Source organism: Pelophylax lessonae (assembly GCF_965119305.1).
Source record: "Pelophylax lessonae genome assembly, chromosome: 4".
Lineage (NCBI taxonomy): Eukaryota > Metazoa > Chordata > Amphibia > Anura > Ranidae > Pelophylax > Pelophylax lessonae.
The window spans coordinates 581,975,959-582,003,146 of NC_138771.1; the positions used below are offsets into that span (position 1 = coordinate 581,975,959).

At 42.1% G+C, this 27,188-nt stretch overlaps 1 protein-coding gene across 1 annotated transcript in view; it reads left to right on the plus strand.

Annotated features, from left to right (window-relative positions):
* LOC309552799 (adhesion G protein-coupled receptor E3-like) overlaps positions 1-27,188 on the plus strand; it is a gene marked incomplete at its 5' end in the record, with an annotated part of 123,887 nt that overhangs the window by 25,200 nt on the left and 71,499 nt on the right. Inside the window, 3 exons of the mRNA XM_082253713.1 lie at positions 18,817-18,939; positions 22,909-22,970; positions 26,843-26,920. Of these exons, the coding sequence (XP_082109839.1) occupies positions 18,817-18,939; positions 22,909-22,970; positions 26,843-26,920 (263 nt within the window). The remainder of the gene's footprint in view (positions 1-18,816; positions 18,940-22,908; positions 22,971-26,842; positions 26,921-27,188) is intronic.

Consider the following 27,188-nt stretch of genomic DNA (forward strand, 5'->3'; position numbering starts at 1 on the left):
GGAGATGCGCCAAACAAATTTAAAAGGTGTATCTCACTCGTACCGATACAGACTATGCGTAATTTAATTTTCTTACACTCCAAAAGGGTGTATATTGAATAGCGGAATAGGACAAATTTTACAAAACAGTGTATCTCACACATACAAACACCAGCTAGGCCCTCATTACAATTTTTTGTACCCTAAAGGCAGGATGAGGAAGAGGAGTAGGAGGAGTTGGGAACAGGAGGCAAACTGAAGCGCCCTGCAATCCTCGGCGGTAGAAGGAGATGCGCCAAACCAATTTAAAAAGGTGTATCTCACATGTACCGGTACAGACTATCCCGCAATTTAATTTTTTACACTCAAACAGGGTGTATATTGAATAGCGGAATAGGACAAAGTTTACAAAACGGTGTATCTCACACGTACAAACACCAACTAGGCCCCGATTACAATTTTTTGTACCCTAAAGGCAGGATGAGGAAGAGGAGTAGGAGGAGTTGGGAACAGGAGGCAAACTGAAGCGCCCTGCAATCCTCGGCAGTAGAAGGAAATGCGCCAAACAAATTTAAAAAGGTGTATCTCACATGTACCGGTACAGACTATCCCGCAATTTAATTTTTTACACTCAAAGAGGGTGTATATTGAATAGCGGAATAGGACAAATTTTACAAAACGGTGTATCTCACAAGTACAAACACAAACTAGGCCCCGATTACAATTTTTTCTACCCTAAAGGCAGGATGAGGAGTAGGAGGAGTTCGGAACAGGCAGGAGGCAGACTGAAGCACCCTCAAATCCTCGGCAGTATGAGATGCGCCACAAAAATTGGAAAGGTGTATCTCACACGTACCGACACAGACTATCATGCAATTTAATTGTTTATACCCAAAGGTTTTGATTAAATAGCGGAATAGAAAATATGATCCAAAAAAAAGTGTATGTATCTCACACGTACGCAACCACACTAGGCCCCAATTACTATTGTATGTACCCCTAAAGGCAGGATGAGGAGTAGGAGGAGTATGGAACAGGCAGCACCCTCAAATCTTCAGAAGTGTGAGATGAACCCCAAAAACTTGGAAAGGTGGATCTCTCTCACACGTACCAACACAGACTATCCCGCAATTTAATTGATCCCCAAAGGTTTTTATTGAATAGCGGAATAGGAAATATGATTAAAAAAAATGTATGTATCTCACACGTACACAACCACACTAGGCCCCAATTACTATTGTTTGTACCCCTAAAGGCAGGATGAGGAGAAGGAGGAGTATGGAACAGGCAGCACCCTCAAATCTTCAGAAGTATGAGATGAACCCCAACAACTTGGAAAGGTGGATCTCTCTCACACGTACCAACACAGACTATCCCGCAAATTAATTTATTCCCAAAGGTTTTTATTGGATAGCGTAATAGGAAATATGATCAAAAAAAGTGTATGTATCTCACACGTACACAACCACACTAGGCCCCAATTACTATTGTTTGTACCCCTAAAGGCAGGATGAGGAGTAGGAGGAGTATGGAACAGACAGCACCCTCAAATCTTCAGAAGTATGAGATGAACTCCAAAAACTTGGAAAGGTGGATCTCTCTCACACGTACCAACACAGACTATCCCGCAATTTAATTGATCCCCAAAGGTTTTTATTGAATAGCGGAATAGGAAATATGATCAAAAAAAGTGTATGTATCTCACACGTACACAACCACACTAGGCCCCAATTACTATTGTTTGTACCCCTAAAGGCAGGATGAGGAGTAGGAGGAGTATGGAACAGGCAGCACCCTCAAATCTTCAGAAGTATGAGATGAACCCCAAAAACTTGGAAAGGTGGATCTCTCTCACACGTACCAACACAGACTATCCCGCAATTTAATTGATCCCCAAAGGTTTTTATTGAATAGCGGAATAGAAAATATGATCCAAAAAAAAGTGTATGTATCTCACACGTACGCAACCACACTAGGCCCCAATTACTATTGTATGTACCCCTAAAGGCAGGATGAGGAGTAGGAGGAGTATGGAACAGGCAGCACCCTCAAATCTTCAGAAGTGTGAGATGAACCCCAAAAACTTGGAAAGGTGGATCTCTCTCACACGTACCAACACAGACTATCCCGCAATTTAATTGATCCCCAAAGGTTTTTATTGAATAGCGGAATAGGAAATATGATTAAAAAAAATGTATGTATCTCACACGTACACAACCACACTAGGCCCCAATTACTATTGTTTGTACCCCTAAAGGCAGGATGAGGAGAAGGAGGAGTATGGAACAGGCAGCACCCTCAAATCTTCAGAAGTATGAGATGAACCCCAACAACTTGGAAAGGTGGATCTCTCTCACACGTACCAACACAGACTATCCCGCAAATTAATTTATTCCCAAAGGTTTTTATTGGATAGCGTAATAGGAAATATGATCAAAAAAAGTGTATGTATCTCACACGTACACAACCACACTAGGCCCCAATTACTATTGTTTGTACCCCTAAAGGCAGGATGAGGAGTAGGAGGAGTATGGAACAGACAGCACCCTCAAATCTTCAGAAGTATGAGATGAACCCCAAAAACTTGGAAAGGTGGATCTCTCTCACACGTACCAACACAGACTATCCCGCAATTTAATTGATCCCCAAAGGTTTTTATTGAATAGCGGAATAGGAAATATGATCAAAAAAAGTGTATGTATCTCACACGTACACAACCACACTAGGCCCCAATTACTATTGTTTGTACCCCTAAAGGCAGGATGAGGAGTAGGAGGAGTATGGAACAGGCAGCACCCTCAAATCTTCAGAAGTATGAGATGAACCCCAAAAACTTGGAAAGGTGGATCTCTCTCACACGTACCAACACAGACTATCCCGCAATTTAATTGATCCCCAAAGGTTTTTATTGAATAGCGGAATAGGAAATATGATCAAAAAAAGTGTATGTATCTCACACGTACACAACCACACTAGGCCCCAATTACTATTGTTTGTACCCCTAAAGGCAGGATGAGGAGTAGGAGGAGTATGGAACAGGCAGCACCCTCAAATCTTCAGAAGTATGAGATGAACCCCAAAAACTTGGAAAGGTGGATCTCTCTCACACGTACCAACACAGACTATCCCGCAATTTAATTGATCCCCAAAGGTTTTTATTGAATAGCGGAATAGGAAATATGATCAAAAAAAGTGTATGTATCTCACACGTACACAACCACACTAGGCCCCAATTACTATTGTTTGTACCCCTAAAGGCAGGATGAGGAGTAGGAGGAGTATGGAACAGGCAGCACCCTCAAATCTTCAGAAGTATGAGATGAACCCCAAAAACTTGGAAAGGTGGATCTCTCTCACACGTACCAACACAGACTATCCCGCAATTTAATTGATCCCCAAAGGTTTTTATTGAATAGCGGAATAGGAAATAAGATCAAAAAAAGTGTATGTATCTCACACATACACAACCACACTAGGCCCCAATTAATATTGTTTGTACCCCTAAAGGCAGGATGATGAGTAGGAGGAGTATGGAACAGGCAGCACCCTCAAATCTTCAGAAGTATGAGATGAACCCCAAAAACTTGGAAAAGTGGATCTCTCTCACACGTACCAACACAGACTATCCCGCAATTTAACTGATCCCCAAAGGTTTTTGATTAAATAGCGGAATAGAAAATATGATCAAAAAAAGTGTATGTATATCACACGTACACAACCACACTAGGCCCCAATTACTATTGTTTGTACCCCTAAAAGGCTGGATGAGGAGTAGGGGGGAGTATGGAACAGGCAGCACCCTCAAATCTTCAGAAGTATGAGATGAACCCCAAAAACTTGGAAAGGTGGATCTCTCTCACACGTACCAACACAGACTATCCCGCAATTTAACTGATCCCCAAAGGTTTTTGATTAAATAGCGGAATAGAAAATATGATCAAAAAAAGTGTATGTATATCACACGTACACAACCACACTAGGCCCCAATTACTATTGTTTGTACCCCTAAAAGGCTGGGTGAGGAGTAGGGGGGAGTATGGAACAGGCAGCACCCTCAAATCTTCAGAAGTATGAGATGAACCCCAAAAACTTGGAAAGGTGGATCTCTCTCACACGTACCAACACAGACTATCCCCCAATTTAACTGATCCCCAAAGGTTTTTGATTAAATAGCGGAATAGAAAATATGATCAAAAAAAGTGTATGTATATCACACGTACACAACCACACTAGGCCCCAATTACTATTGTTTGTACCCCTAAAAGGCTGGATGAGGAGTAGGGGGGAGTATGGAACAGGCAGCACCCTCAAATCTTCAGAAGTATGAGATGAACCCCAAAAACTTGGAAAGGTGGATCTCTCTCACACGTACCAACACAGACTATCCCGCAATTTAATTGATCCCCAAAGGTTTTTATTGAATAGCGGAATAGGAAATATGATCAAAAAAAGTGTATGTATCTCACACGTACACAACCACACTAGGCCCCAATTACTATTGTTTGTACCCCTAAAGGCAGGATGAGGAGTAGGAGGAGTATGGAACAGGCAGCACCCTCAAATCTTCAGAAGTATGAGATGAACCCCAAAAACTTGGAAAGGTGGATCTCTCTCACACGTACCAACACAGACTATCCCGCAATTTAATTGATCCCCAAAGGTTTTTATTGAATAGCGGAATAGGAAATATGATCAAAAAAAGTGTATGTATCTCACACGTACACAACCACACTAGGCCCCAATTACTATTGTTTGTACCCCTAAAGGCAGGATGAGGAGTAGGAGGAGTATGGAACAGGCAGCACCCTCAAATCTTCAGAAGTATGAGATGAACCCCAAAAACTTGGAAAGGTGGATCTCTCTCACACGTACCAACACAGACTATCCCGCAATTTAATTGATCCCCAAAGGTTTTTATTGAATAGCGGAATAGGAAATATGATCAAAAAAAGTGTATGTATCTCACACATACACAACCACACTAGGCCCCAATTAATATTGTTTGTACCCCTAAAGGCAGGATGATGAGTAGGAGGAGTATGGAACAGGCAGCACCCTCAAATCTTCAGAAGTATGAGATGAACCCCAAAAACTTGGAAAAGTGGATCTCTCTCACAGGTACCAACACAGACTATCCCGCAATTTAACTGATCCCCAAAGGTTTTTGATTAAATAGCGGAATAGAAAATATGATCAAAAAAAGTGTATGTATATCACACGTACACAACCACACTAGGCCCCAATTACTATTGTTTGTACCCCTAAAAGGCTGGATGAGGAGTAGGGGGGAGTATGGAACAGGCAGCACCCTCAAATCTTCAGAAGTATGAGATGAACCCCAAAAACTTGGAAAGGTGGATCTCTCTCACACGTACCAACACAGACTATCCCGCAATTTAACTGATCCCCAAAGGTTTTTGATTAAATAGCGGAATAGAAAATATGATCAAAAAAAGTGTATGTATATCACACGTACACAACCACACTAGGCCCCAATTACTATTGTTTGTACCCCTAAAAGGCTGGGTGAGGAGTAGGGGGGAGTATGGAACAGGCAGCACCCTCAAATCTTCAGAAGTATGAGATGAACCCCAAAAACTTGGAAAGGTGGATCTCTCTCACACGTACCAACACAGACTATCCCGCAATTTAACTGATCCCCAAAGGTTTTTGATTAAATAGCGGAATAGAAAATATGATCAAAAAAAGTGTATGTATATCACACGTACACAACCACACTAGGCCCCAATTACTATTGTTTGTACCCCTAAAAGGCTGGATGAGGAGTAGGGGGGAGTATGGAACAGGCAGCACCCTCAAATCTTCAGAAGTATGAGATGAACCCCAAAAACTTGGAAAGGTGGATCTCTCTCACACGTACCAACACAGACTATCCCGCAATTTAACTGATCCCCAAAGGTTTTTGATTAAATAGCGGAATAGAAAATATGATCAAAAAAAGTGTATGTATATCACACGTACACAACCACACTAGGCCCCAATTACTATTGTTTGTACCCCTAAAAGGCTGGGTGAGGAGTAGGGGGGAGTATGGAACAGGCAGCACCCTCAAATCTTCAGAAGTATGAGATGAACCCCAAAAACTTGGAAAGGTGGATCTCTCTCACACGTACCAACACAGACTATCCCCCAATTTAACTGATCCCCAAAGGTTTTTGATTAAATAGCGGAATAGAAAATATGATCAAAAAAAGTGTATGTATATCACACGTACACAACCACACTAGGCCCCAATTACTATTGTTTGTACCCCTAAAAGGCTGGGTGAGGAGTAGGGGGGAGTATGGAACAGGCAGCACCCTCAAATCTTCAGAAGTATGAGATGAACCCCAAAAACTTGGAAAGGTGGATCTCTCTCACACGTACCAACACAGACTATCCCGCAATTTAATTGATCCCCAAAGGTTTTTATTGAATAGCGGAATAGGAAATATGATCAAAAAAAGTGTATGTATCTCACACGTACACAACCACACTAGGCCCCAATTACTATTGTTTGTACCCCTAAAGGCAGGATGAGGAGTAGGAGGAGTATGGAACAGGCAGCACCCTCAAATCTTCAGAAGTATGAGATGAACCCCAAAAACTTGGAAAGGTGGATCTCTCTCACACGTACCAACACAGACTATCCCGCAATTTAATTGATCCCCAAAGGTTTTTATTGAATAGCGGAATAGGAAATATGATCAAAAAAAGTGTATGTATCTCACACGTACACAACCACACTAGGCCCCAATTACTATTGTTTGTACCCCTAAAGGCAGGATGAGGAGTAGGAGGAGTATGGAACAGGCAGCACCCTCAAATCTTCAGAAGTATGAGATGAACCCCAAAAACTTGGAAAGGTGGATCTCTCTCACACGTACCAACACAGACTATCCCGCAATTTAATTGATCCCCAAAGGTTTTTATTGAATAGCGGAATAGGAAATATGATCAAAAAAAGTGTATGTATCTCACACATACACAACCACACTAGGCCCCAATTAATATTGTTTGTACCCCTAAAGGCAGGATGATGAGTAGGAGGAGTATGGAACAGGCAGCACCCTCAAATCTTCAGAAGTATGAGATGAACCCCAAAAACTTGGAAAAGTGGATCTCTCTCACAGGTACCAACACAGACTATCCCGCAATTTAACTGATCCCCAAAGGTTTTTGATTAAATAGCGGAATAGAAAATATGATCAAAAAAAGTGTATGTATATCACACGTACACAACCACACTAGGCCCCAATTACTATTGTTTGTACCCCTAAAAGGCTGGATGAGGAGTAGGGGGGAGTATGGAACAGGCAGCACCCTCAAATCTTCAGAAGTATGAGATGAACCCCAAAAACTTGGAAAGGTGGATCTCTCTCACACGTACCAACACAGACTATCCCGCAATTTAACTGATCCCCAAAGGTTTTTGATTAAATAGCGGAATAGAAAATATGATCAAAAAAAGTGTATGTATATCACACGTACACAACCACACTAGGCCCCAATTACTATTGTTTGTACCCCTAAAAGGCTGGGTGAGGAGTAGGGGGGAGTATGGAACAGGCAGCACCCTCAAATCTTCAGAAGTATGAGATGAACCCCAAAAACTTGGAAAGGTGGATCTCTCTCACACGTACCAACACAGACTATCCCGCAATTTAACTGATCCCCAAAGGTTTTTGATTAAATAGCGGAATAGAAAATATGATCAAAAAAAGTGTATGTATATCACACGTACACAACCACACTAGGCCCCAATTACTATTGTTTGTACCCCTAAAAGGCTGGATGAGGAGTAGGGGGGAGTATGGAACAGGCAGCACCCTCAAATCTTCAGAAGTATGAGATGAACCCCAAAAACTTGGAAAGGTGGATCTCTCTCACACGTACCAACACAGACTATCCCGCAATTTAACTGATCCCCAAAGGTTTTTGATTAAATAGCGGAATAGAAAATATGATCAAAAAAAGTGTATGTATATCACACGTACACAACCACACTAGGCCCCAATTACTATTTTTTGTACCCCTAAAAGGCTGAGTGAGGAGTAGGGGGGAGTATGGAACAGGCAGCACCCTCAAATCTTCAGAAGTATGAGATGAACCCCAAAAACTTGGAAAGGTGGATCTCTCTCACACGTACCAACACAGACTATCCCCCAATTTAACTGATCCCCAAAGGTTTTTGATTAAATAGCGGAATAGAAAATATGATCAAAAAAAGTGTATGTATATCACACGTACACAACCACACTAGGCCCCAATTACTATTGTTTGTACCCCTAAAAGGCTGGATGAGGAGTAGGGGGGAGTATGGAACAGGCAGCACCCTCAAATCTTCAGAAGTATGAGATGAACCCCAAAAACTTGGAAAGGTGGATCTCTCTCACACGTACCAACACAGACTATCCCGCAATTTAATTGATCCCCAAAGGTTTTTATTGAATAGCGGAATAGGAAATATGATCAAAAAAAGTGTATGTATCTCACACGTACACAACCACACTAGGCCCCAATTACTATTGTTTGTACCCCTAAAGGCAGGATGAGGAGTAGGAGGAGTATGGAACAGGCAGCACCCTCAAATCTTCAGAAGTATGAGATGAACCCCAAAAACTTGGAAAGGTGGATCTCTCTCACACGTACCAACACAGACTATCCCGCAATTTAATTGATCCCCAAAGGTTTTTATTGAATAGCGGAATAGGAAATATGATCAAAAAAAGTGTATGTATCTCACACGTACACAACCACACTAGGCCCCAATTACTATTGTTTGTACCCCTAAAGGCAGGATGAGGAGTAGGAGGAGTATGGAACAGGCAGCACCCTCAAATCTTCAGAAGTATGAGATGAACCCCAAAAACTTGGAAAGGTGGATCTCTCTCACACGTACCAACACAGACTATCCCGCAATTTAATTGATCCCCAAAGGTTTTTATTGAATAGCGGAATAGGAAATATGATCAAAAAAAGTGTATGTATCTCACACATACACAACCACACTAGGCCCCAATTAATATTGTTTGTACCCCTAAAGGCAGGATGATGAGTAGGAGGAGTATGGAACAGGCAGCACCCTCAAATCTTCAGAAGTATGAGATGAACCCCAAAAACTTGGAAAAGTGGATCTCTCTCACAGGTACCAACACAGACTATCCCGCAATTTAACTGATCCCCAAAGGTTTTTGATTAAATAGCGGAATAGAAAATATGATCAAAAAAAGTGTATGTATATCACACGTACACAACCACACTAGGCCCCAATTACTATTGTTTGTACCCCTAAAAGGCTGGATGAGGAGTAGGGGGGAGTATGGAACAGGCAGCACCCTCAAATCTTCAGAAGTATGAGATGAACCCCAAAAACTTGGAAAGGTGGATCTCTCTCACACGTACCAACACAGACTATCCCGCAATTTAACTGATCCCCAAAGGTTTTTGATTAAATAGCGGAATAGAAAATATGATCAAAAAAAGTGTATGTATATCACACGTACACAACCACACTAGGCCCCAATTACTATTGTTTGTACCCCTAAAAGGCTGGGTGAGGAGTAGGGGGGAGTATGGAACAGGCAGCACCCTCAAATCTTCAGAAGTATGAGATGAACCCCAAAAACTTGGAAAGGTGGATCTCTCTCACACGTACCAACACAGACTATCCCCCAATTTAACTGATCCCCAAAGGTTTTTGATTAAATAGCGGAATAGAAAATATGATCAAAAAAAGTGTATGTATATCACACGTACACAACCACACTAGGCCCCAATTACTATTGTTTGTACCCCTAAAAGGCTGGGTGAGGAGTAGGGGGGAGTATGGAACAGGCAGCACCCTCAAATCTTCAGAAGTATGAGATGAACCCCAAAAACTTGGAAAGGTGGATCTCTCTCACACGTACCAACACAGACTATCCCGCAATTTAATTGATCCCCAAAGGTTTTTATTGAATAGCGGAATAGGAAATATGATCAAAAAAAGTGTATGTATCTCACACGTACACAACCACACTAGGCCCCAATTACTATTGTTTGTACCCCTAAAGGCAGGATGAGGAGTAGGAGGAGTATGGAACAGGCAGCACCCTCAAATCTTCAGAAGTATGAGATGAACCCCAAAAACTTGGAAAGGTGGATCTCTCTCACACGTACCAACACAGACTATCCCGCAATTTAATTGATCCCCAAAGGTTTTTATTGAATAGCGGAATAGGAAATATGATCAAAAAAAGTGTATGTATCTCACACGTACACAACCACACTAGGCCCCAATTACTATTGTTTGTACCCCTAAAGGCAGGATGAGGAGTAGGAGGAGTATGGAACAGGCAGCACCCTCAAATCTTCAGAAGTATGAGATGAACCCCAAAAACTTGGAAAGGTGGATCTCTCTCACACGTACCAACACAGACTATCCCGCAATTTAATTGATCCCCAAAGGTTTTTATTGAATAGCGGAATAGGAAATATGATCAAAAAAAGTGTATGTATCTCACACATACACAACCACACTAGGCCCCAATTAATATTGTTTGTACCCCTAAAGGCAGGATGATGAGTAGGAGGAGTATGGAACAGGCAGCACCCTCAAATCTTCAGAAGTATGAGATGAACCCCAAAAACTTGGAAAAGTGGATCTCTCTCACAGGTACCAACACAGACTATCCCGCAATTTAACTGATCCCCAAAGGTTTTTGATTAAATAGCGGAATAGAAAATATGATCAAAAAAAGTGTATGTATATCACACGTACACAACCACACTAGGCCCCAATTACTATTGTTTGTACCCCTAAAAGGCTGGATGAGGAGTAGGGGGGAGTATGGAACAGGCAGCACCCTCAAATCTTCAGAAGTATGAGATGAACCCCAAAAACTTGGAAAGGTGGATCTCTCTCACACGTACCAACACAGACTATCCCGCAATTTAACTGATCCCCAAAGGTTTTTGATTAAATAGCGGAATAGAAAATATGATCAAAAAAAGTGTATGTATATCACACGTACACAACCACACTAGGCCCCAATTACTATTGTTTGTACCCCTAAAAGGCTGGGTGAGGAGTAGGGGGGAGTATGGAACAGGCAGCACCCTCAAATCTTCAGAAGTATGAGATGAACCCCAAAAACTTGGAAAGGTGGATCTCTCTCACACGTACCAACACAGACTATCCCGCAATTTAACTGATCCCCAAAGGTTTTTGATTAAATAGCGGAATAGAAAATATGATCAAAAAAAGTGTATGTATATCACACGTACACAACCACACTAGGCCCCAATTACTATTGTTTGTACCCCTAAAAGGCTGGATGAGGAGTAGGGGGGAGTATGGAACAGGCAGCACCCTCAAATCTTCAGAAGTATGAGATGAACCCCAAAAACTTGGAAAGGTGGATCTCTCTCACACGTACCAACACAGACTATCCCGCAATTTAACTGATCCCCAAAGGTTTTTGATTAAATAGCGGAATAGAAAATATGATCAAAAAAAGTGTATGTATATCACACGTACACAACCACACTAGGCCCCAATTACTATTTTTTGTACCCCTAAAAGGCTGGGTGAGGAGTAGGGGGGAGTATGGAACAGGCAGCACCCTCAAATCTTCAGAAGTATGAGATGAACCCCAAAAACTTGGAAAGGTGGATCTCTCTCACACGTACCAACACAGACTATCCCCCAATTTAACTGATCCCCAAAGGTTTTTGATTAAATAGCGGAATAGAAAATATGATCAAAAAAAGTGTATGTATATCACACGTACACAACCACACTAGGCCCCAATTACTATTGTTTGTACCCCTAAAAGGCTGGATGAGGAGTAGGGGGGAGTATGGAACAGGCAGCACCCTCAAATCTTCAGAAGTATGAGATGAACCCCAAAAACTTGGAAAGGTGGATCTCTCTCACACGTACCAACACAGACTATCCCGCAATTTAATTGATCCCCAAAGGTTTTTATTGAATAGCGGAATAGGAAATATGATCAAAAAAAGTGTATGTATCTCACACGTACACAACCACACTAGGCCCCAATTACTATTGTTTGTACCCCTAAAGGCAGGATGAGGAGTAGGAGGAGTATGGAACAGGCAGCACCCTCAAATCTTCAGAAGTATGAGATGAACCCCAAAAACTTGGAAAGGTGGATCTCTCTCACACGTACCAACACAGACTATCCCGCAATTTAATTGATCCCCAAAGGTTTTTATTGAATAGCGGAATAGGAAATATGATCAAAAAAAGTGTATGTATCTCACACGTACACAACCACACTAGGCCCCAATTACTATTGTTTGTACCCCTAAAGGCAGGATGAGGAGTAGGAGGAGTATGGAACAGGCAGCACCCTCAAATCTTCAGAAGTATGAGATGAACCCCAAAAACTTGGAAAGGTGGATCTCTCTCACACGTACCAACACAGACTATCCCGCAATTTAATTGATCCCCAAAGGTTTTTATTGAATAGCGGAATAGGAAATATGATCAAAAAAAGTGTATGTATCTCACACATACACAACCACACTAGGCCCCAATTAATATTGTTTGTACCCCTAAAGGCAGGATGATGAGTAGGAGGAGTATGGAACAGGCAGCACCCTCAAATCTTCAGAAGTATGAGATGAACCCCAAAAACTTGGAAAAGTGGATCTCTCTCACAGGTACCAACACAGACTATCCCGCAATTTAACTGATCCCCAAAGGTTTTTGATTAAATAGCGGAATAGAAAATATGATCAAAAAAAGTGTATGTATATCACACGTACACAACCACACTAGGCCCCAATTACTATTGTTTGTACCCCTAAAAGGCTGGATGAGGAGTAGGGGGGAGTATGGAACAGGCAGCACCCTCAAATCTTCAGAAGTATGAGATGAACCCCAAAAACTTGGAAAGGTGGATCTCTCTCACACGTACCAACACAGACTATCCCGCAATTTAACTGATCCCCAAAGGTTTTTGATTAAATAGCGGAATAGAAAATATGATCAAAAAAAGTGTATGTATATCACACGTACACAACCACACTAGGCCCCAATTACTATTGTTTGTACCCCTAAAAGGCTGGGTGAGGAGTAGGGGGGAGTATGGAACAGGCAGCACCCTCAAATCTTCAGAAGTATGAGATGAACCCCAAAAACTTGGAAAGGTGGATCTCTCTCACACGTACCAACACAGACTATCCCCCAATTTAACTGATCCCCAAAGGTTTTTGATTAAATAGCGGAATAGAAAATATGATCAAAAAAAGTGTATGTATATCACACGTACACAACCACACTAGGCCCCAATTACTATTGTTTGTACCCCTAAAAGGCTGGATGAGGAGTAGGGGGGAGTATGGAACAGGCAGCACCCTCAAATCTTCAGAAGTATGAGATGAACCCCAAAAATTTGGAAAGGTGGATCTCTCTCACACGTACCAAGACAGACTATCCCACAATTTAACTGATCCCCAAAGATTTTTGATTAAATAGCGGAATAGAAAATATGATCAAAAAAAGTGTATGTATATCACACGTACACAACCACACTAGGCCCCAATTACTATTGTTTGTACCCCTAAAAGGCTGGATGAGGAGTAGGGGGAGTATGGAACAGGAAGCACCCTCAAATCTTCAGAAGTATGAGATGAACCCCAAAAACTTGGAAAGGTGGATCTCTCTCACACGTACCAACACAGACTATCCCGCAATTTAACTGATCCCCAAAGGTTTTTGATTAAATAGCGGAAAAGAAAATATGATCAAAAAAAGTGTATGTATATCACACGTACACAACCACCCTAGGCCCCAATTACTATTGTTTGTACCCCTAAAAGGCTGGGTGAGGAGTAGGGGGGAGTATGGAACAGGCAGCACCCTCAAATCTTCATAAGTATGAGATGAACCCCAAAAACTTGAAAGGTGGATCTCTCTCACACGTACCAACACAGACTATCCCCCAATTTAACTGATCCCCAAAGGTTTTTGATTAAATAGCGGAATAGAAAATATGATCAAAAAAAGTGTATGTATATCACACGTAAACAACCACACTAGGCCCCAATTACTATTGTTTGTACCCCTAAAAGGCTGGATGAGGAGTAGGAGGGAGTATGGAACAGGCAGCACCCTCAAATCTTCAGAAGTATGAGATGAACCCCAAAAACTTGGAAAGGTGGATCTCTCTCACACGTACCAACACAGACTATCCCCCAATTTAACTGATCCCCAAAGGTTTTTATTGAATAGCGGAATAGGAAATATGATCAAAAAAAGTGTATGTATCTCACACGTACACAACCACACTAGGCCCCAATTACTATTGTTTGTACCCCTAAAGGCAGGATGAGGAGTAGGAGGAGTATGGAACAGGCAGCACCCTCAAATCTTCAGAAGTATGAGATGAACCCCAAAAACTTGGAAAGGTGGATCTCTCTCACACGTACCAACACAGACTATCCCGCAATTTAACTGATCCCCAAAGGTTTTTGATTAAATAGCGGAATAGAAAATATGATCAAAAAAAGTGTATGTATATCACACGTACACAACCACACTGGGCCCCAATTACTATTGTTTGTACCCCTAAAAGGCTGGATGAGGAGTAGGGGGGAGTATGGAACAGGCAGCACCCTCAAATCTTCAGAAGTATGAGATGAACCCCAAAAACTTGGAAAGGTGGATCTCTCTCACACGTACCAACACAGACTATCCCCCAATTTAACTGATCCCCAAAGGTTTTTATTGAATAGCGGAATAGGAAATATGATCAAAAAAAGTGTATGTATATCACACGTACACAACCACACTAGGCCTCAATTACTATTGTTTGTACCCCTAAAAGGCTGGATGAGGAGTAGGGGGGAGTATGGAACAGGCAGCACCCTCAAATCTTCAGAAGTATGAGATGAACCCCAAAAATTTGGAAAGGTGGATCTCTCTCACACGTACCAACACAGACTATCCCACAATTTAACTGATCCCCAAAGGTTTTTGATTAAATAGCGGAATAGAAAATATGATCAAAAAAAGTGTATGTATATCACACGTACACAACCACACTAGGCCCCAATTACTATTGTTTGTACCCCTAAAAGGCTGGATGAGGAGTAGGGGGAGTATGGAACAGGCAGCACCCTCAAATCTTCAGAAGTATGAGATGAACCCCAAAAACTTGGAAAGGTGGATCTCTCTCACACGTACCAACACAGACTATCCCCCAATTTAACTGATCCCCAAAGGTTTTTATTGAATAGCGGAATAGGAAATATGATCAAAAAAAGTGTATGTATCTCACACGTACACAACCACACTAGGCCCCAATTACTATTGTTTGTACCCCTAAAGGCAGGATGAGGAGTAGGAGGAGTATGGAACAGGCAGCACCCTCAAATCTTCAGAAGTATGAGATGAACCCCAAAAACTTGGAAAGGTGGATCTCTCTCACACGTACCAACACAGACTATCCGGCAATTTAACTGATCCCCAAAGGTTTTTGATTAAATAGCGGAATAGAAAATATGATCAAAAAAAGTGTATGTATATCACACGTACACAACCACACTAGGCCCCAATTACTATTGTTTGTACCCCTAAAAGGCTGGATGAGGAGTAGGGGGGAGTATGGAACAGGCAGCACCCTCAAATCTTCAGAAGTATGAGATGAACCCCAAAAACTTGGAAAGGTGGATCTCTCTCACACGTACCAACACAGACTATCCCCCAATTTAACTGATCCCCAAAGGTTTTTATTGAATAGCGGAATAGGAAATATGATCAAAAAAAGTGTATGTATATCACACGTACACAACCACACTAGGCCTCAATTACTATTGTTTGTACCCCTAAAAGGCTGGATGAGGAGTAGGGGGGAGTATGGAACAGGCAGCACCCTCAAATCTTCAGAAGTATGAGATGAACCCCAAAAATTTGGAAAGGTGGATCTCTCTCACACGTACCAACACAGACTATCCCACAATTTAACTGATCCCCAAAGGTTTTTGATTAAATAGCGGAATAGAAAATATGATCAAAAAAAGTGTATGTATATCACACGTACACAACCACACTAGGCCCCAATTACTATTGTTTGTACCCCTAAAAGGCTGGATGAGGAGTAGGGGGAGTATGGAACAGGCAGCACCCTCAAATCTTCAGAAGTATGAGATGAACCCCAAAAACTTGGAAAGGTGGATCTCTCTCACACGTACCAACACAGACTATCCCCCAATTTAACTGATCCCCAAAGGTTTTTGATTAAATAGCGGAATAGAAAATATGATCAAAAAAAGTGTATGTATATCACACGTACACAACCACACTAGGCCCCAATTACTATTGTTTGTACCCCTAAAAGGCTGGATGAGGAGTAGGGGGGAGTATGGAACAGGAAGCACCCTCAAATCTTCAGAAGTATGAGATGAACCCCAAAAACTTGGAAAGGTGGATCTTTCTCATACGTACCAACACAGACTATCCCGCAATTTAACTGATCCCCAAAGGTTTTTGATTAAATAGCGGAATAGAAAATATGATCAAAAAAAGTGTATGTATATCACACGTACACAACCACACTAGGCCCCAATTACTATTGTTTGTACCCCTAAAAGGCTGGATGAGGAGTAGGGGGAGTATGGAACAGGCAGCACCCTCAAATCTTCAGAAGTATGAGATGAACCCCAAAATCCCCAAATATCATTCAGCTCTGCTGCAGGCCACAACTTAATTTTTTTTAACCCAAGGCTGTATATTGAATAGTGGAATAGAAAAAAAGTGTATGATTTTTGAAACCACTCAATATTAGCACATGTGAACTGAACACAGCAGTGTATGATAAGTCACTCAGCACAGCTGAAGGAAAAAGGCTGCACACAGTGCCTGATAGAAAAATACTTTTCTCCCTCCTCCTCAGTGGGCAAAAAAGATTGTGTTCACTGCACCCCAAAAAGATTGCGTTCACTGCACCCCAAAAAGATTGTGTTCACTGCACCCCAAAAAGATTGCGTTCACTGCACCCCAAAAAGATTGTGTTCACTGCATCCTAAAAAGATTGTGTTCACTGCAGCCCACACACAGAAAAATGGATGTGGACCACTGACACCTGCCTATCTCCTATCCCACCCCACACAGCAATATCGATTGTAGTTTGTAGAACACACTTTCCCTAAAAATCAGCAGACTCTATCCCTAACAGGATTGATAAGATCGTAGATCGGGTGACTGCAAACCCCACCCCACACAGCAATATCGATTGTAGTTTGTAGAACACACTTTCCCTAAAAATCAGCAGACTCTATCCCTAACAGGATTGATAAGATCGTAGATCGGGTGACTGCAAACCCCACCCCACACAGCAATATCGATTGTAGTTTGTAGAACACACTTTCCCTAAAAATCAGCAGACTCTATCCCTAACAGGATTGATAAGATCGTAGATCGGGTGACTGCAAACCCCACCCCACACAGCAATATCGATTGTGGTTTGTAGAACAAACTTTCCCTAAAAATCAGCAGACTCTATCCCTAACAGGATTGATAAGATCGTAGATCGGGTGACTGCAAACCCCACCCCACACAGCAATGTCGATTGTAGTTTGTAGAACGCACTGTCCCTAAAATCAGCAGACTCTGTCCCTAAAATGCCTACAACTCGCCCTGCCTAACACACTCCGACCTGTCCCTTAATTCTATCCAGACACAAATGTTTTTTTTTCCTGTCTGTCCCTAATCAGCAGGCAGCACGTTGATGTGTGCTCTCTCCCTGATCTAAACAGCAGAATGACGCCGCAGCGGCGCTGCCTCGAACTTATAAAGACTTGGTCACATGCTTCAGACGGCCAATCACAGCTACTGATACATTTGCAGGCATGGCTGGGATGGCTTAGGCACACCAGTTAAACGCTTGTTGATTGGCTGTTGAAAGCCCGCCATGAAAAGCGCGCCAAAGCATGCAAAACCCGGAAATAAAATGACCGAACACGGATTTTTACCCGAATATACAGTAAAGTGTTCGTGTCCGTGTTCGGGTAAAAAAAATCCAATTATTCGGCATGAACACGAATAATACAGTCCGTGCTCGCTCAACACTATTGGTGACATCAGGGTTCAGCCACCAGGCAGCCGTGACTAGCTGGATGGCCAAAAAATATTTGCAAAAATCCGGGAATGCCAGGCTACCTTGGGAGGCAGGGCGCATTAACGTAGACCACTTGTATCTGTGGGTTTGGGGTCCCCAAAGGAAAGAGGAGAATAGTTGATTTATTGTTCACTTAGTTTAGTGAATAAGGTGAAGCTCTGTTTACTTCAACCTACCAATCACGAAGAAGCAAAAATCAATTTTTTTTTTGTTTTTCCCTTCCCTTTAAATGTTATTAGGAATTTTATGTGAACACAGCTACGCCTCATTTACCAAGTTCACACACACACACACACACTGTCCAAGATGGATATTCATTTTAGTGACATAAATAATAAGCAAATATATTACCAGCATTATATAGATGTCATGAAAAGTTAGTGTATACAGTATTTTGCTAACGAACACGGGATGCAGTTTGGCAGGATGCTGTTCTATCATTGTTAGCCATTCATTTAACAAACAATTGCAAAATTCCACTAGAGCTGCAATAAGACTCAAATGAAAAGTTCTCAGCCAACCCGATCTTTTTATTTCTGGTTATGGTTAAGGTTGCCACTCTTCTGCCTCTTGAACATTACTACTGGCTCATCGAAATAATGGGCCACCTCATTCACCAATAGGTTTTTTAGGAATTTTTGATTTTATTTGAGATCTCAATTCCCTGAAGATGTAACCATAAAAAAATGTTTTCTTCCCTCTACAGAAATCGATGAGTGCAAACAGAATATTTATAAGTGTGGTCCCAATATGTACTGTAAAAATACAGTGGGCTCCTTCAAATGTTTGTGCTTAGATGGTTTCACAAACATCTCCAATACATGTATAGGTGAGTGTTAGATAATATACTGCTTACCACAAGTGTCAGAAAGAAATGTAGAAATGAATTTAAATTAAAAAAAGATGTAAAATGTACCTTTTATTTGGTGACATCACCTATCATATTTTGTATTACTAAAACACGCTTTTAAAGTACTGTATGTGATGTGTTTAGAATAGTGTTGTATAGTTGTAAAATGTCCTGGTGACCATTTTCTAAACAGAAAGTGAGTGGAAATTCAAAATGTTTGAGGTTTCTCAAGAAGTGAGGGTAATTCTTTCAAGGGGAACACATGTTTCAGTGTCAAATGTATAAGAGGGGGTCCCTCTCACTTTAAAGTGGTAGTAAACTGTGGCTGGCCAAAAAAAAAATCCCCTGCAAAGGCAATGGCATAATGTGCTAGTATGCATTGCATACTAGCACATTATGAAATACATACCTTAGGATGAAACCTCCAGTGGCGCGCTGCCACTGCTGACAGGGCTTCCATCTTCACCTGGGTTTGTGGGCTTCAGCTGTATGAGTAGCCGCAGCCACAGCCGCGATGACGTCACTCCCGTACCTTGTGTGTGGGAGACGACCGCAGCGGCATGGAGCTTTTAAGGTCCAGCGCAATATGCCGGACCTTCAGAGCGCATGCCCCGGTGACCTTACCGGCTGCATCCATTGGGAATATTTCCTACACACCGCAAGTTTAGGAGATATTCAATGTACCTACAGGTAAACCTTATTATAGGCTTACCTGTAGGTACAAGTCCAAAAAAAAAGACTTTACTACCACTTTAAGGAGATTTCTTACTGCATCTTTGGGACAAACATTAAAGGGAATTTCTCCAATAAGATACAGATGGCTAAAAATAACATGACATAGTTTTAGCCCTTCCCTAACTCATCCAAAACTAAAAAAAAAGAAGTTTTGGCTACACATACATTTTGAAAAATCTTTAGCAGATTTTTTTTTAATGTATATAGTTATGAAAAATTACTTGTATTAACCAAGCAATAGCTTGATTACAGGCATTTCAGCAAACTGAAGTCAATATAATTCCACTGACCGCTAACTGAGAAGTAATCTTCTGTAGCAGCCTTTCTCAACCTTTTCACCCTAGCAAAACCCTCAAAATAATTTTCAAGTCTCAAGAGACCACTGCTAAGAACAATTCATCAGGGGTCAATGGAAGAATGGTGGTTAGCAGGAAGAATTTCCCACCTACAGAGGTGGTCTCAATGCCACCCTTACTAACTTTTATAAATATCATTGGTGTGAAGCCGTTGGCTCTGATGAGTGGCATTGAACATAAGACTATCCAGGGACCATCAAGATGGAAGTCCAATCAATCATAGCTTGAAGAACCCCCAGCAACGTCTGGAGGAGGTTTCTGCAGCGTGCTTTTGGTCTGAATGGACCTCTCCTCAGCCTGAAACCTCACTAGTCAGCCGCATTCAACTCATCATACCTTGATAGCCTGAGCTGGGATCCTTAAGCATTTATTGTGGGTAACAACCTCTGGAGGAACTTTAGGGTTCTATGGAACGCTAGTTGATAAGGGCTGTTATAGAGTGGCATCATTCTTGATGATCCAACATGAACACAAAGATGGTTACCCCCAGTAATATTCCTACTCTCAGCTGGCATCCTAGTAGTGAAAGATCACTCTTCTGTTAAAGTGGTAGTAAACTCTTGCTGACAGGGCCGCTGATAGGGGGGGGAACCACCAGTCCTCCTGTAGGGGGCGCGGGCACAGAGGGGGGCCCCAACAGCATGGGGAATTGGTGCGGTCGGGCAGAGAGGCAATTACAAAAGGAAGCCCTGTGCGGCTCCTCTGCAGCAGTTTTTCCCTCTCCTGACAGCTTTCAGCTGCTGCAGGGGGAGACACAGACACAGGGCATCATTTCTGTAATTACTTCTCTGACACTGATCACCCTCCCTGTTCTGCCTGCTTCTGATCCCCCCTCCTGCAGTGCTGCAGGCTTCCCTGTTCTGTAAAAAAATAACAAATTGTAAAAAAATAATAATAATAATATTAATTAAACATTGTAATAAGTAACGCAAAAAAATAAAATAATTTGAAACATTTTAAAATGTAAAAAACAATTAAGGTCTAATTCAGACAGGTTCTCTGTTATGTTTGTGTCCGCTAATAATGGTTTTAGTGTATTTTAGTGAAATTATTGTAATTGGGGGGGGGGGCTGCCTGGTGGGATGTACGGGGCCCCATGATTTCTAACAGCAGCCCTGCTTGCTGACAAAATCCACTGACAGGCAGGGATTTTCTAAACATTCCCCCTGCCTGTCAGCGGGTAATGTGACCTGAGCTGCACTTGCACAGCTCAGATCACATTTACGGCCTGCTCTGTGTGCCATGGCGATGTGACTCCTGTGCACATGCGCGGGAGTAAAGTCTCTGCGGTCCAGCAATTCAACCAGGTGAAGACCAGACACTCAGAAGGAAGACCTAATGAAGATGGAAGCGCCGAGGGAGCTGTCACAGCGATGTGCTGGAGGACTCCGTTAACAGGTAAGTCTGTCTTAATGTGCTAATATGCGGTGCATACTAGTACATTATGACTTAAACCTTCAGGGGGACCAGTTTTTTTTATTTTTAAGTAACGAGTTTACTATAGCTTTATGAGTCAGTGGAAGGACCTGTAATTGAGCCATTACTATGTAAGTGCAATTCTTCTTTTACATTAAAGCAAATATGCAACCAGATATGAAAGTCACAAATGAATGTAGCTCTGTAAATAATAATACATCATTTTAATACAAGCAGCATTGTGCTGTGTGGCAGAGCAGTGCAGGTTTAAGGACTGGATAGAAAGAAATACAAATCCTCAGCCTTTAACAGGGGGAATTCTACACAATCCACTGTATTCTATTTTCTGTAATATTAGTAGTAGTATCAGCACTACCCTATCCGCTATGGATATGTTACGAGTCTGCAACGAGCGCATTCTTTGCAAAGATTAGAGTAGACAAATAAGGGATCATTTCCATGCAGCAGCAGAAAGATTCTCTACTCAGTAAAATGGAAGATTTTTAAAATCCCTTCCTGCAACAATTCAAAAATAGGTTCTAGCCCTTCCTCTTTATATAAACCACAGAAGAAATTGTTGCAGAAATCGAATTGAAGTTGCATGCATTTTTATATTACACTTCCACTTTTTTTTTTATTTTAAGCTAAATAAATGATTTATTTATTTCAAGATTATTATCAAAAATACATGTAACCAGGGGGTTACTAGGCACACCTTATTCGTTATTTTTTTTTTTTTTTTTAAACTGTCTACACCTTACTGATCAGACTAATGTACCATGAGCTGTAGTTATAAATATTTTAAGCAATATTTTAAGGTTCTCTGACACCTAAAAAATAATTCAGGCTCGGTTCACATTTATGCGATGAGGGAAGGCTGCGAATTCGCAGCCTGTTCCCGCATCGCACACGCACCCCCGGCAGTTCACACTGCCATATGCGATAAGCTGGGGGTGTCAATGTAATCTTAACGACACCCCCAGTTTGATCGCATATCGCAGTGCGATTGTGCAGTTCGCACAGGATGGGATCGCACAAGTGTGAACCGCTGTGCGATCCGATCCTGATGCGGCTGCAAAAAAGGGTCCTGTGCGTGTTTGCTCCAGGTGCGATGCGAATTTAGCCATACAAACTGTATGGCTAAACTCGCACCGCACAGCTGATCGCATGTAATGTCGGAGCAGTGCGCTCCGACATTACATGAGAACCCGGCACTCGCACAAATGTGAACCGGGGCTTAAGGGTTTCTCCGGGGTAAAAGGGTTGAGAAAGGCAAGACTATAAAATAAGCACACACCCCTCCCACAAGGCAGTGCTAGGTGCGTGGACAACCAATCACCAAGCCTTGGCATTGTCATGTGGGGGAATACCTAAATAATATTAGGATGACTTATACATAAGATACTAATTCATTTTATTGTTTACCATGAATTGTATGAAGAGTGTTTGCCTAAAGCTACGCAACAAAGGTATATGGAATCCTGCGTCAATCAGAATAAAAAGGTAATTTTAAAATATTTTTCAATTCTTCCTTTGTTTTTATACATTTAATTGTTTGCAGCCCAATGCAGTTTATAAACCTAGGTTCACACGAATGTGGTGCAGTAAACCCCGCGATCTGTGCGCGTTTCCCCCAATGCATTTGCCTGCACTAGATCACATGTTACTAAAGTACCATGCGATCCGATTGCAGTGCAGTTCCAAAATTAGTGCATACATGACTTTGGTGTGATACGGTGCAATTTGAACCCATTCAAAATCAATGGGCTAAAATTGACATGCACTGAATCACATGTGAATTGAACAGGAATGCAGTGTGGTGCTGACCACTCATAAGTAGAGATTAGCTAATGTTCCAGCCAAACAGAGTGAAAAACCTTGGAAAATTGTCACATGATAGCAGGCTGCTGGTCCAATCGGCTGTGGGTGTGCAATTCCCCACCCTGCAGTGGCACATAACAAAGGGGTGGAAATACTACAGACATCATTGACCTAATATGGCCATATTTGCAAAGTGTCAATGACCACATCTAGTCATGTGGCTATATTAGGCCAATAATATCATCAGCACCACTGGCCCTTTGTTACATGTGGCTGTGGGGTGGGGAATTTTATGGCTGCACCAGACTGGGCCAGCAGCCTGCTATCATGTAATGGTTTACTGGACTTCAGGCTGAAATTAATTCGCCCAGAACCTTAGCTCATCCTTGCTTATCAAGATAAATATATTTTGAATCACCAAAGAATTAAAATTCGAAATTTAAGCTGAACTCCAGGCAATTGGTTAAATATACAGTTCACATGACATACGGTACTAATATGAGATTTGTTTTTCCTGCCAAAGGATTTGTGTTCAACCAGTTCTAAGATTTACACAGCTCTGCCACACAGCACAGTCCTGTCTGACAGGGCAGATGATCTGATTTTCATCTGCACTTACAGGTCTTATCCCCCCTTCTGCAGCTTGTAACTGGGCACTGAAAGAAGAAGCAGGAGACATATGAGCTCAAATCTATCACTCTGTTCCCTCCTCCTATGAGCATGTTCTTTGTTGACCCATGAGCACTACAGCACAACTTATTGGCTTCTCGTGCTGCTTCTCCCGCTCCCAGTCTATGTTCTGTTGTACGGGAACAGCAGTAAGCTGATTCAAAGTCAAATTTAGGTACTGCTTGCCTTTAAAAAAAATAATAATTTCATGATGTGCTAATCAATACAGATCTGCATTCATTTATGTACTGTATGTTATATTTGCCTGGAGATCACCTTTAAAGTAGATCTAATCCCTACGTGAATGATATTTAGTTTGTTAAAACACTTTCTAGCAAAACCAATCGGCATGGTATTTTTCCCATAAAATACTATTTCTACCTCAATGTTAAAGTAAAACTAAAGGCTAAACTTTTTCTTTTTTTCGTTTTGGATAATGTAAAGAAGGATTAGATCACCTGTCAATTTTTTATTGCTGGAAGAAAGAGAGGAAAGATCCCTGGTGCCGCACACCCACAGAGTCCTATGGTGATATGAGAGAGACAACCTCAGCCTGGGCTACCGCCAAGCTACGCCCGCTAACACGGTTCGCTTTGCCCTCTGGAGCTTAGTCCTGTTCCCCATTAATAAGCTCCGGGGGGGCAGAGTGGAACACATTGGGGGCGCGGCCTGGTGGGAGCCCAGGCTGAGGTTGTCTCTCTCATATCCCCATAGGACTCTGTGGGTGTGCGGCACCAGGAATCTTTCCTCTCTTTCTTACAGTGACTACAGGAGCTGGGACGAGCTCCATCTCTTGCTGGCACTCCTGCAGTGGAGTCTTCATCACCCACACTACTTCCCACAGCGATCGAGGCTGAGCGGCACACTAAACAAACCGTGGGTCACAGGTTTTTTTTGCTGTCTGTTCCCCTGTTAGGGAGATTCACCCTCTCTATTTCTCCCATTTACCATTTTCATTGAAAGTGAAAGTAGAAGAAAATTCCAGATCATGGGTTATCCCCAGTACAGGAATAGAAAGAAAATCATCCAATTGGGACACTACTGGTGACCATGATGAGAACCAGGGAAGGAATTCCCTCACTTTGGAGGGATTTTCACTCACTTCCTGTTTTGGCTCTGGCACAGGAAGTGAAGGGACATGTCCTCAATGAAGCACATATGGGCAAAAAAAAAAAAAAAAATGGTACACGGGTTTTAACCTTCCCTTACTCTATCCAAAATGTAAAAAGGTTTTATCTTTAGTTCTACTTTGACCTTTTTTTAGATCGCAGTGCTGCTCCTCTTCACCACTTCCTTACAGCCCCTTCCTGTACTCATATATTGACAGCACATGACTGCTCAGGTCTGACATTTTGCTTGTGATAACAGTAGACTTTGCCTGGGTAAGGTGTGTAGGTATGGCCACTTGTGATCCCAACCAGGGGGCATGTGAAAGGATGACAATGCAGAAGCACCATTGCAAGACAACTGTCACTCCATAACAGGAAGTGTGTGGGTAGGGCCTGGCCCCAGGCACCCAATCAGGAGAGACAGACACAGTTCTTGAGGTTTTAGTATCTTGTATATTGTGGCAGTATAAATAATAACAGTAATGATTAGTACTGGGATGAAGTTGACTAACAGTCATCACCAGGCTTGGGCCTGTATTACCAAATTTGTAAGGTTCCACACCAAAGATCACCAGAATTTGCAGTCCTCAATCCGACAGCCTTTACCTAAGACACTGACGGAGTCGCTGAAGGGAAAATTCCCTCTAAAGACTCCTTTCTATCTGTATAGTGGCACAGTGCCACCTGTAGGCCGGTTCGCCTACTGTATGTGTAGTTAGCATCCGGACGCCTGGGTAAGGGTGAAGGGGTTAATGTTAAAGTCTTTGCCGACTTACCCCGGTAGGCTCGCAGGCTTTTTTGGGGTTTAGCCTCCTTCCTGTGTTCTTTAAAAGGTGAAAGGTCCAGATCCTAAGGGACTCTGGGGAACCCTTGGGAAATGCACTGGGGAATCTACACTTAACACTTGTTGGGACTTACGATCCGTTCTGGAGCGCCGATTCGTGGGAAAAACCCTGGATCGTGGACTTCTCTGTTAGAACACTGCCAAGTTTGGACTTTCCTCTAAGAGAGTTCACCTGCGCAGGTAACCTGTGGCAGTCACAGTCAAGTTCAGCTAGGAACTGAATGTTATTACATGTTATACATGTTGCCAAGTCTACAGTAGACATTGATTCTACTGCTCCAAGCGTAGTCTGAAGTTATTCAAAGAGGTGCATGTGAGGTCCAGGCATACTATTAAAGAATTTGGGTCTGAAACCACGATAAGGGTTATGTGTAACATCGCTACAGCAAAGGTTCATGAGTAAAAAAAAAAGGAAACATGGAGGACGTTACACCAGTCTACTACCCCAATCCCCCCCACCCCTTGGATCAAAGCTACTTGATGGAGGGAAACCTGCACCTGCCTACAAGTGGCTGTACAAAGACCTTCTTGGCAAGATCACCAGATATTATTGCAGATTTGAAAAGATTGCCAGAGAAGTCCACCTGATGTAGCTTCCTGAGGTGGTGTGCCAATGATGCTTCTGAATTCAGAGTAGAGTTGCCACTCTCATGTGGCCTTCCTGTTGTCAGTCAACAACAGGAGGTTGGTAGCTCATTGGATTTCAGCTGCTACTCAGTGCAAGTGTGCTGGCAGTAATATTTTCTCTAGCCCATGCAGCTTTATCAAGAGGGACCAGAATACTGTCCAAAAATGTGCCATAGTATGTCTTATGTATGGAGAAATTAAGATAAAGTAATGCCAACATCACATATATTCTGTATGCCAGCCTCTACAAGGTTATCAGATTTTGTGTTCTTTAAACCTAACTTTTTTGAGTTCTCTTTTTGCAGGATGCATCCTGCTCTGCTCTAGAGCAATTGATTAGATCTCTGAATGAATCTTGTCAAAAAAATAACATCAGTGTTGCGGTAAGAAAATCCAGTATGAAAAGTGGGAGTCATGCATGTGCCTTGTTTACATTTGATTGCCGTGCCAAAAATCCATCCCCTTTCACTCTCCTCCTTTTTCCTTTCACTCTCCTCTCCTTTTTTCCTTTCCCTATCCCTCTCCTCTCCTTTTTCCTTTCACTCTCCTGTCCTTTTTTCCTTTTCATTTCCCTCTCCTCTCCTCTTTCCTTTTTTACTCTCCTATCCTTTTTTGCTTTCCCTTTCCCTCTCCTCTCCTCTCCTCTCCTCT